At 41.6% G+C, this 12,884-nt stretch overlaps 1 protein-coding gene across 1 annotated transcript; it reads right to left on the bottom strand.

Annotated features, from left to right (window-relative positions):
• Positions 1-4,404: 4,404 nt before the first annotated feature.
• On the bottom strand, positions 4,405-11,280 carry LOC308299140 (E3 ubiquitin/ISG15 ligase TRIM25-like; the record flags this gene model as incomplete). The annotated part of the gene is made up of 7 exons (XM_080742859.1): positions 4,405-5,818; positions 5,950-6,009; positions 6,498-6,657; positions 7,411-7,644; positions 8,709-8,804; positions 8,975-9,349; positions 11,044-11,280. The coding sequence occupies 7 exons, from the start codon at positions 11,278-11,280 to the stop codon at positions 5,304-5,306; spliced, it is 1,677 nt and encodes a 558-aa protein (XP_080598985.1). The 3' UTR covers positions 4,405-5,303.
• Positions 11,281-12,884: the final 1,604 nt, after the last annotated feature.

Genomic DNA, 12,884 nt, shown 5'->3' with positions numbered 1-12,884 from the left:
TACCTAGGTACCCATATATGGAGATCCATGTACTGTATATGGAGATAAATGGAGCTGTTAGTGCCCAAACATCGTTATATGAAATCTGACATCATACCCTTTTATGCCCATACATGGAGATCCCTGTCTGTAGAACCAGCCAGATAAGGGCTGTCTTGGCCATCTGTCTTGGCCATATATTCTGTTAGTGTGGTATGTGGCCGATGTGGCCTCCATATATGGGCATTCCCATATGAAGTCCTGTTAGATATGGGCTTAATATTTATGACATCAGGGAACTCCATATATGGGCATAAAAGGGATTCTGTTAGTGTGACATCACTGAAGCAAGAGCGTGATGGCAGAGCGGCAAACCCATTCTGTTAGAGTGGTTCCCCTGACATCACAGTGACATCAGAGCATGATGTCAGAGCGGCAAACCCATAGAACCACAGTGTCAGGCGTTATAGACAGAGATACAACATACAACAAGCTGTGACCGTTCACATACTAATCTGCAACCGTAATAATATCAGCTCACGTTCAGGGCCTCCATGACCTGTCTCAGGTCTTTCAGCTCCTTCCTTGTGTCCTGGATCTGCTGCTGGACTTCCTCCTGAATTGTCACTAGGGCTGTCACAATTATTACATAATCGTCTAATCGTGATTATTTGACATTATCGCAATTATTTTGTCATAATCGTCATAATCGTGAATGTTGAAAAATGTCCGAAATAGTGGAAATAGCAGATCTACAAGCTCACAACGCGTTGCATCGCGACGCGTTGTGAGCTTGTAGATCGGCTATTTCCACTATCAATGTTATTTTTTAAGTAGTAAGTTGTCAAATATGTCAGTAATTTCTTTGTATATTTAGGTTATGTGTTATCTACCATGTACAACTTCAAAACCTAAAAGCCAAACAGAAATGTAATTATCAATGACAAAAACACAATTAAATCGTTAATCGCCAATTATTTGAGTGACAATTAATCGTCATGTAAAATGTCATATCGTGACAGCCCTAATTGTCACCAGCTGTTTCTGGTCCAGCGTAGAGCTGTGCAGTGGAGGCAGGAGACTGCTGAACTCCTGTACTGCTCAGCTTCATCACAAAATGTTCTGAGTACTTGCTGGCTGAGGTGAGATGACCTTACAAGTTACAACCACATATTAAACAATAAAACGCCATAATGGCGAGTGGCACAATAGAAAGTTATCAAATAATGTGTATTTCTTTAATAAAGTGATATGAGGTCCTTAACAGACATGGACATTTCTTATTTTTCACATCAATGAATTAGTGTTTTACAATTAATGTATACGACCTTGTAACTCTTGTTTCAGAGAATCAACTCTTTGAAACCACCTAAGCCTGCAGAAATACCTTCCTTCCAAAAACTCCTACCAACTGCACCACCATGCCCCCTTCCGGTAATTGCATTTAGGGAGAAAAAACAAACAAACAGATAACCTAAAAGTACTCAGTACTTTTCAGCCTTCCTAGAAATGTTACATGTATTCAAGTTAAGTAAGAGTACAAATATTTGACTCTGATCCAGGTTAATTTATGCCAGGATAGTTGATAAATCCAGGCTTAATCCCTAATCTAGATTTTGTGAAACGGGCCCCTGGGGGTCTATTAGAGTAACTTCATAGACATACATACAAAACAAAAACAGAAAAAGTACATAACTATGGCACCATGCACTTATTTAACCGATAACTGAGGTGCTGGCACAATAGCACCCACTAGTCCTGTTCATTTGGATGGATTAAATGCAGAGACCTATTACTATATAGACTATATTATACGGTTGTGTACGAAACTACATAAACTGATATACTATACTACTATTTTTCAGTCTACTGTATACCGTTTAGTGTCAACTAAACAGTAAGCCTATCTACGAAACAGTAGGCTGAAAATAGCATACCCTATGTTACTGTCTGTGTGTGCTTTCGGATAGAACCATTCAATCAAAGGGGGCAGGCAACCTCTGTCACCATTCAGGTACCATGACTAATTGCTGCCCCCTAATGCCGCAAATGTGAATTCATCCATGTTCCTTCCAATCAAGTACTGTACAAGTACATCTCTATTGGCATCTGTTATATTATGTGAATATGCTCTCATGCTTCATTTCAATGTATCAATGCTCAACTTTTATATCTTTTGCAATGTTTTAAAATATTACAAGAAGGACTTAACCCCCATGAACCCTAGCTCACAATGTCCAAGTGTTAGAGCAGCTATTTTCACTGTTGTACATGAAATAAAGGAGGGGGGCTTGATATAGACCCCTGCAAAAAAAAAAGCATGTAGCTTTGCGACACATTGTGAGCTTCACATTGTGAGCTTGTAGATGTGTAACTTCTTTGGCTATTTTTGATTGATTGAAGAATTTATTAGAAGTTTGCAATAGAAAAAAGTACAGTTTCATGACAGTACAAATCACTGGTACAAGGTCAACTAAAAGGAGATCCTAGAAAGCCGAGGCTTATTTCCACAGGAACCACACTTTAAGTATCTCATAACATTGAAAGACAGACGGATAGAACATACTTTATCTAGGATAATATCAGTTTCAAAAGCATAACATCAAATATGGATGCTGTGGTTCAAATGGTTTTAATAGAATCATCTTTTAGTGGAGAATTTTTGCTATCTCATGGAATAAAGCAAAATACAATCTTGTGACTGACAACATAATGATGTTTAGGTATTGTCAATCTAAAGCTATGTGTACATAAATCACACATTGAGGCTCTAAGCTTTGCTTTTATGACATTTTGTTTATGAAAGATGCTTCTAAATCTAAATTTATAGTATTCTATTGCTAGTTTGACCACTTCAAAATACTCACTTTAATCTCAAAAGACCTAACTCACTGCTTGTGAGCTTGTAGCTCTGATATTTCCAGTGCACATCATGCTTTCATAGAAGACATGCTGGCTTCTATGAGATCCAAATGACTGAAATCAGTCGTGGCGACTGAGCACTTGAATCCATGACATCTTCAGATTTTAGTTTTAGTTTTTATTGTATAAAAGGAGACCATGACAAAGTGTGTACAAACCAACGAGGTTTATTTGCAGTCACAATGCTTACACTATAAGTAGCAGACATCCAAACAAGTCCAACAGCTATTCACTCTATGTACCCAAAACATTCACATCAGGGACACAAACAAACCAAAAAAAAAAAAAAAAGAAAAAAAAAATTAAGAAACTCAAAATGAACATCCATGAGTGCTGGCATGGTTAATGAGCTAGTCGTCACACAAACAGTTAGCAGCAACATCGTAGAAGAGGAACAACAAAGTTGCTAGTTATACTCCCGTCCCCGTTTTTCTTTCTTTTATACTGTTCTGTATTCCCGGCCGTTAGGATTCGACGCCATACGTTTCTTTAGAATCATTTTAAAATCGGTTAATTCCTTCAGGTGAGCGGGGGAGCCGCCTGGAACCCTGGCTGGTTAGCCCCCCCCCCCCCCCCCCCCCCTCCCAAAAAAACACACCAGAGGTTCTCTGCAGTCAGTCACAGCACCACGGGACACTGCACACACTCAGTCACCAGGCAGCAGAGAGCCATTTTGTTTCCCTTCACCACACACATGCACACGCACACAGTTGTCATACTCACACGCACACAAGAGGACTCCACTGCAGGACCGTTAGTTCTAAAGCAGGGGTCTTCAACGTTTTCAGGCCAGGGACGCCTTAGTTGAGAGAGAGAGATGAAGCGGGGAGCCCCACTACCTTATCATAGATTCCATATTGTTTCATTGTCTGACAGCAAAATCGTCAGTGCATTCATGTCAATTTGTGTTTTCAGATATTTAACCACTTGAACTGTCAATACTTGATAAACTTGACCTTTCACTCTGTACTTGGTCTGCTCTTTTTCCCCTCTACACCAAACCTAGCCGATCCAAAAATAGCCGATCTAAAAGCTCACAACGCCTCGCAGCGCGAGGCGTTGTGAGCTTGTAGATCTGCTATTTTTGGCTAAAGCTCTATGGACGCTAGGGTTCAAGTGGTTAATATAAAAAAGGAGAAAGAAAAGTTTCTATCACTCAAAGATTTGGAGGAGCCCCTGTAGTAACACTGGGGACCCCCTAGGGGTCCCGGACAACCCTGTTGAAGACCCCTGTTCTAAAGAACGCGGTCGGCCCCATAAACTGAGGTCCCCATCCATCAAAGAGAGACGTGTAAACAAAAATGGTGGAAACTGCCACCTGGCCTACCAGAGGGTAAAATGGAGCCGTTACCATTATTGCTTGCACACCAATCAGACTGCTAAAAAAAAGGGGAGGGGGGGAGAACAAGCAAGTGTTGTGTACTGTATGCACCTAGTAGAGAGGGGGGCACGGTCAGAGTCTCGTGTGAGAGTAATGATTGCCTCGAAAGGGGGGGGAAAAAAAGTGTGGGGGCCGAAGAGCCTGTGACACAAAGTCAGCGAGCTGCGCCCCCCCCCCCAAACTACCTGGCCGGGCCTACGTGTTGCGGCTGTCGGAAGAAGGGAAGTGGCTATTTACATCAACTCCCAACCCAGAGGCCGAGAAAAATGTACAACGTGGGTGGTTGCTCTGAATCTGAATCCTCCATCTCCTCAAGTTAGTGTAGGTCTCTCCTCCTCGCCCCCAACAACTACCCCGCACGTTCATGTATTCCTTGAAAAGCCCATGCGGTCGAGAGCCGATTGCTTGATCGTGACCAATCATGGCACCCACACATCATCGTAACATGGAGACAACTTTCACAGAGACAGAAACATTCTTCAAAATAAGACTAAAAGAGGTTTCAGCCAAAGTGCTAACATTTATTCGGAAAAACTCAAGTACATCTCACGTGGGATGTAGGCCACGCTTCAAAGCCGGGACATTTTTGGGGGCTAATACTAATTAATATATACTAATATATGTTGTTGTGATGGGAATTTTTTGGGGCCCGGACAAAGCCAGATGTTGGAGCTCATATAGCTCCTTCAAGGAGCACTGCTCGAAAAGCAATTAAAGAACATAGTTTTACCCCCTATTTATTTATTTATTGTGTTACATGCCAGGTTTTAATTTTTAACAAAAATAAATCACACCCAATGTGAAGTGAGTGGTGCCTTTATGAGTTATTTCATTCAGTGTCCCACGAAGCTTGGCCAAATCTAAGTCATATTTTAGAAATGTGCAGATGTGCCTGTAAGCTGTAACACTATACATACTGTGTGTTGGTTTGTTTACTGTTGGATGAGAAAAAACATTGTTAAACATTAAGTATTATCTATAATCAAATTACTGAATATCATCGTCAGCATTCTTAACATGTCTACCATGTCTTACACAGCTCTGCTGTATCTCCGCTCCACCAAGTGAATATCCCTGGATAGAGAGGTTGTGTGAACGTGGTCTGAACTGTGTGGAGGAGGGTCATTGTGTCAGAAACACTGTAGAAGGACAGAGTACCTGCCTTGTGGTCCAGGTAAACACCCACTCTGGAGGAACGAGGCCCTGACACTTTGGTCTGAATATTGTTGTGTCTGAAACTGTAGTTGTCATCAAGGTACTGTAAACACCAGGATTTACCATTATCTCCAAAGTAGGTGTGTCTGTTGACGTCTTTGTAACAGACTGCTACATTAACCCCTCTACCACTCCACTCTACTTCCCAGTAACATCGTTCAGACAGACCCTCTGCACACAACACCTGAGTGTAATTAGTAAATCTCTCTGCATGGTTAGGGTAAGGCTGTTTGTAGCTTGCTAATGTCACCTTCCTCTTCTCTTCTGACAGGGAGAGACATGTGCTTATCGTGTTCATGTCCAGAGACAGAGGACAGGAATCTGTGAGAACACACAACAAAAGACATTTCAAACCTCTTGAACCTTTTTTTGTTAAGAGTCAGTCTCTCAGATACAAACTTGTTTCAATAACCTTTCAATAACCTTCAAAAACCGCATCAACATGGACTCACATTGTAAAAAGTCCTTTCTGGTCTGAGGCTCCGCTGGATGTAAAACATCAAATCCACACACTGGAAACACAAGAAAACAGTAAAGGTAATCATGACATCATACTGAAGAATGGATTAAACCAAATCCAGGTTTGACAAAGCCTGCTCCGTAAAGCCTGGTTTATTCCGTTCCACTAATGCCAGGCCAGGCTGAGAAGGAGCGACTTTGTCGAGCCAGGATTGTAAAGCCAGGATGAATGCGTGTTCATGTATTCCTTGAAAAGTCCATGCGTTCGAGCGTCGATTCCTTGATCGTGACCAATCATGGAACCAAAGAGCGGCGTTCTTCCACCGCCCCCGCCCTGGTTTAACATATCCAGGTTTACTGGCTAGGGCTAATCCGCCAAGATATTTCAGCTTTCATGAAACCGATTGAGCACTGATCATGGCTAAATTAAGCCAGGATAGCTGATAAATCCAGGCTTTATAATCTGGGTTTCGTGAAACAGGCCCCAGGTCAAATATCTCCAGTTGCCTTCTGACTTCATCAATCCATGTTTCAACCTCACCTCTCATTGATATCTCTGGCCAAGTTGTCTTCAGGATGTTGTCTAGTTGGTCTCTCAGATCAGACACCACATCAATCACATCTGTGAAGGACCTCAGAGGACATGAGACCACACTGGGTGAGACTGGAGATCCACTGGGACTGGAGAGAGACTGGAAACTCTGGGGAGAGACAAGCAGAGAGACATGTAAACCAGTTTAGACAGGGATGGAAGAACATTATACTGTAGCAAGAGATCTATAGATTAGTTCATTGATCACAATAGTGGAATTGAAAATAGATAAACACACACACACACATTTATACTTTTGTGTCACACAGCGAACATAGCCCACGTTGTGGGCTTGTAGCGAACTACAAGCCCACAACGTATCGCCTCTGCTACTCGCTGTGGGCTTGTAGCTCCAATGTTGAATTGAATTGAATGAATTGAAAATGTATTTCGATCTCATTAAAATAATTGTGATTAACAATTTAATTATGTTTTTGGTACTGTGTCAATACAACATTTATTTCTATTTCAATCTACGAACAAAAATTGCAGCGGGCGGAATCATTTTATACTTTCAAATTATTTTATAAATTCAGCTCATTTACAAGCTCACAAGCCGAGCTTGAAGATCTGCTATTTTTGGAAAATGTGAGATTTATGAATATGACAATTGTACAAAAATAGTTGTGATTACCTCAAATAATTGTGATTAGGAGATCATCACGTAATAATATTGCCATGAATTTATTTACATTGTTATTCTGGTCTGTACATATGTAGAACTATAGCCTATTAATATTAGTAACTACCAGCATTAATAATGTCATGTAATGCCATGGCGTAATGTAATCTAATGTAATATGATGGAAAGGAATGAAATATGAAGCTGATTTCTCCTAAATGTCAGAACCATGATAGGAACCTGAATGAAGGTGATGCTGTCATCAGTGTTGGACAGCTCCTCCAGGTCAGCATATCTACTCTCCAGCTGCTCCATGTGCTCCTCCAGCTGCCTCAGGAGAGCCTCAGTCTGAGCCACTGCAGTCTGCTGCTGATCTCTGATCAGCTCTTTAAGCTCACTGCGTCTTCTCTCAATGGAGACCATCATCTCACTGAAGATCCTGTCACTGGCCTCCACTGCTGCTTCTGCAGAGCTCTGTTTAACGCACGCGCACGCACGCACGCACGCACAAACACGCACGCACGCACACACACGCACACACACACACACACACACACACACACACACACACACACACACACACACACACACACACACACACACACACACACACACACACACACACACACACACACACACACACACACACACACACACACACACACACACACACACACACACACACACACACACACACACACACACACACACGTTAAAATGTTTTATTTTACAGAAATGATTAAAAATGTTCCAAATAATATGTGAACATGGATAAACCTTAATTCTTGGATATTTCAAATTATGTCTCACATATTTTGCTGTTTTAGATATTTGACTTGTTAGTAAGTAGTTACTTTTGTTTTAGTTTGGCTTACACTAGATATTATTCCATCCTGTCTTTGTTATGTTTGTATTGTGGTGTGGTTTATGTGGGGACTGTAAATGTAAATTAGCTTCTGGCTAAATCTGGCATGTTATCATCATTAGCTGATTCATTTCATTTTCATGTACGGAATGTTCATTAATGTACATCGTCCCGTCGAAAGAAAGAAAGAAAGAAAGAAAGAAAGAAAGAAAGAAAGAAAGAAATCTGGTTCTGCTATTATGTTTGCCAACAATGAATGACACTAGGGTTTAATGATTAACCATTGACTAACAAAGTCAAAGAAATGCACTGATTCTGAAAGTGGGGTCCAGACAAAATTTGTTAATGTAGAATCAAAATCAGTTTAACCAACTGTAATCCACATTTGAAAGTAGATGTTCTACAAGTTCACAACACTTCGAGAACTCATCACACCACTTTGTGAGCTGATAGATCTGCTAATTTCAACAACTCATAATTCCAAATGTGGAAATTGCTGGCACAAAAATATTTTCAAACGGGGGAATAGCCAAATACATATTATAAATTGGGGGGTCCTTGACATGCAAAGGGTTGAGAACCACTGCTTTAGTGCTTCTGATGACACAAAGCATTGTCTCATCCATATAGCATCACCATTTCCAGAAGAACCATCATCATAATATCAGCTCACGTTCAGGGCCTCCATGACCTGTCTCATGTCTTTCAGCTCCTTCTTTGTCTCCTGGATCTGCTGCTGGACTTTCTCCTGAATTGTCACCAGCTGTTTCTGCAAGAAACAGGAAGAGAGACTGTCGGGATACCAATTCTATCCAATCAGGAGAGAGAGAACTCATACAGAATACAGGGTAAATCCACACATCACCACAATGTCCCTGGCATGGTTATTTATTTCTACTTCTAATTTTAAAACATGATCCATCTTATAATTTGTCCTACCCGTTTCTCTGCCTTCTCTGCAGCAGCTGACACCGTGTCATGGCCCTTGTGTTCATCCATGGTGCACAGATAGCAGATACACTGACGGTCTGTGCGACAGAACACCTCCATCAGCTTGTCATGACTGGAGCACATCTTCTCCTGCAGTTTGTTGGTGGCTGGGACCAGCTTGTGCTTCTGCAACACTGGAGCATTGTAGTGAGGCTGGAGGTGAGTCTCACAGTAAGAGACCAGACACACCAGACAAGACATGAGAGCTTTGCGACGTCTGGCTCCAGTGCATAAATCACAGGCCACGTCTTCTGGTCCGGCGTAGAGCTGTGCAGCGGAGGCAGGATTCTGCTGACCTCCTGTTCTGCTCAGCTTCATCACAAGCTGGAAGTAAAGAGAAGAGGAGGGGAGGTCACTCACTGATGACAAATACAACATACAACATTGTGAGGTTCATGGTGTTAAACACAGTGAGAAATGACATGTAAGATCATTGGAACATTATCTGAACACTGTGGCTCTGAACGTTTGCATTGCATGAAGTTGATTGCTTTGCATTGTTAAGCATTTACAAGGTAATCAGGGTTTAATGGCTAACCGGTGACTAAAACAAAGTCAAAGATCAGAGTAGATTACATTAACCCTCATCAACAAAATGACAGCTTAAGGTAAGTAGACTGCAAATAAACTAAAGATTAAAAAACATATCAATACTAGTATCTCTTTAAACCAGTGGTTCAAGACCCCCAAATTAATATGTATTTGTCCAAGAACAAATACAAGGATTTTTGAAAAATAGTGATTTCTTTTGGCAGGTTTTTGAATGTCTTTTTGGGAGCGAGCATTTGTAACTCAAGTAATATAAAACATAGTTCACCTGAGAGAACAATTTAAAATTCACATATCATCTGATTTTTGTAGTTAAAATGTTAAAAAATATATAGCATATCATGTTGCGGTAATTTTCTGATAATAGAAAATAGCTGATAAACAGACAGACTATTAGATGGTTTTGTTGGGGACCTCCTGGAACGGTAAAAAGAAGGCTCACCCCAAAACCCACTCGCCCCCATTTTCTGAGCAGAACGTTCACCCCAGCTCTGGTCTAGCTGCCCCTCTCGAGCAGAACCCTCGCCCCACAGCGTCAGTCCACCCACCACGCCGGTGCAGAACACTTGCCCACAATTCATATCATAGGGTCTATGGTTAATCTAAAATGTATCATACTCCTGAACAATGCCAATAGAGAGAATCTTAATACAACAATGCAAATGGGACCATTGGAATCTCACTGAGCATTTTTCAGCCTATTAGATGTCATAAGAAACAGGTGGCTTGAAACACCTTTAGACAACTATGGCCAGATGCCAGCTATTTTGAGCTGGAGACCTGCAGAATGCTGTTTTACTGGTCTCGTTTAGCAAACCTGTGCATCTGACAACCTAACATAACAACCTTTGTTGTTAGTCCACTTGTTAATCGCCCTTTAGGGCAAGGTCATTTCTTGCACTTAGGGTACGTGTTTTACTGGTATTTTGGTATATTTTTTATCGTTGATTAGTCACCTTTACAATGAGGTACAGCTTGTAAAAAGTAAATATCTCAATAGATGTATTTAATACAATAAATGAATATTATTATGTTGCAATAATTCTGGTCTGACCGTTCTGAGGTATGGATTTGCGGGGCCACGGCCACGGGACCTAACGTCTGGGGCAAGTGGGGCAACATCCAAGTGGCCAGACATACTTTGGGGCGACCATGCCGAGGTCACCGAATTTGCCCCGGGTGACTGTTTTTTGGGGGTCGAGTATTTTGTACTCCCTGGAACCCCATCATGGACCCTGAGGGGTCCCCAGACCACACTTTGAGGACCACTGGTCTAACATGCTATCTAAATAAAATTCTTAGTATTTGTGGACAAACAGCAACATAACTATATCAACATAGATAACATAATGTGTAGTAGGTAACCAATACAGTAGCCTAAATAACATTTATCAAAATAGGCAACAATGAGTTTGCTGTAGCAGAACATGTAGTTTAATGTTTGGTTGTAACTTGTAAGGTCATCTCACCTCAGCCAGCAAGTTGTTCTTCCTCAGAACAGGTCTGGGACTGAAGCTCTCTCTGCACTGGGGACAGCTGTAGACTCTAGTCTCCTCATGCTGGTCCCAGTAACCCTCAATACAGCTTTTACAGTAATTGTGTCCGCATGGTAGAGCCACTGGTTCCTTTAGATGGTCCAGACAGACAGGACAGCAGAACTGATCCTGGTCCAGATCACATCCCTGCTGCTGTTGTTTTTGAGCCATTTGACTGACAACCACACTCAAATTGAGAAAATAAAAAAACAGTCGCAGTCAAAACACACAAGTTAACACTCTGGTTTACTCTGAAGAGAGACTGGGAGTGACAAAGTACAACAGCTCTGAGTTTCATTTCCAACAGCTCTGTTTCATTTCTTCTGAAGAAAAGTGGGAGAGGCGGACTTCCTGGTTGTTTGCACCAGTAGTGGTTTTAAAGAGACAGTAAATGTAAGTTCACAAACAGGTTCAGCTTGTGAAGCTTGGTGACGAAAGATTATTCTGCTTGTGGTTGAACGTTGGACTCATACACATAATTTCCCTGCCGTGTAGAAAAGCCTGGTGACACAAGGTTTTACAAGATAATCAGGGGTATATTTAGGCTATTTGGGGTAGAGAATTGCCCTAGTAGAAATAAGAGGCTGAAACACAGCCAAAAGGACACGCACATCCGAGGCTGTATACTGTAGGCTGGGTGCTGGACTAAAAAACAGTATATATATAGAAGTATATATGAGAAAAGAGTCTGCACACCAAATTGCTGCTCCCAAAGTTAAAGTTTACTCTGTAACGTTTCGAGCCACATCCACATGGCCCTTCCTCAGACGAATGGAGAGTAGAGAATGGGAGAAGGGGTTAGTTCTGGTAGAACATTTGTATTTTAGTCAAACTAGACCTTACCCGTTCGAAAATATGTGCTGCAAAATATGTGCAGAGTGTGGGTTATGGGGAAAGTACAGGTAACTGTAACTGCATGGTGCGTGCGTGAGAATATGTGGGAGCATCATAATGTAAGGAGCAGCCCATGGAGGAGTGTATATTTATGATGGATACAAATTATTTAACAGCAAAATTAGGTGAATAGATGTATATGCTTGCTCCACATAATTTTTCCATACCCGTTGGAAGATGAGACACACATCACCCAGACTGCAACATTCCTAACTGTGATAGAGGTGTGTGTGTGTGGGCCCGGGGCTACAGATCCCATGGCCTGGAGGAACGGACCGTAACCCTGACAACAGGCTGTAGAGCTGTAGAGTGAAGAAACGCTAATAAATAGCTTGAATTTGGGAAAAATGAAATTCGGGCTCCGTCACCGTGTGTATAATGCTAATGGCCAATGCCATGTTAAATTTGAGATCAGTAGCTGAAGCGAGTGAATAGATAATGCATTGTGTGACTGACTGACTGACTGACTGACTGACCTATCTCCCTAATTATTATATGGATATCTCCACACAGACCACATTCACTCCACTTCCTCCAGTGGGCACATATGGTGTTGGCCAGGGATGCTCACGCTTTTTTGACCTTTTTAAATGACCAGCTCAACATGATCTACCCATCCCAAAAACATGTATCTGAGCGCTCTTTGGAATATTGCGGCACTGGCAATACATAAGACACTGGAAATGGGAAATATTGTGGGGTAAAAGGGTAAAAGTCTTCATCCTTCTCTCTCTCCCTCTTTACACACACACACACACACACACACACACACACACACACACACACACACACACACACACACACACACACACACACACACACACACACACACACACACACAGGCACAAAATATTTTCAAATGAGAGCCTGCAGCCAAGTAA

The sequence above is a fragment of the Nannobrachium achirus genome, assembly GCF_963921795.1.
Source record: "Nannobrachium achirus genome assembly, chromosome: 15".
Classification (NCBI taxonomy): Eukaryota; Metazoa; Chordata; class Actinopteri; order Myctophiformes; family Myctophidae; genus Nannobrachium; species Nannobrachium achirus.
This window is presented reverse-complemented; position numbering and strand designations above follow the sequence as displayed.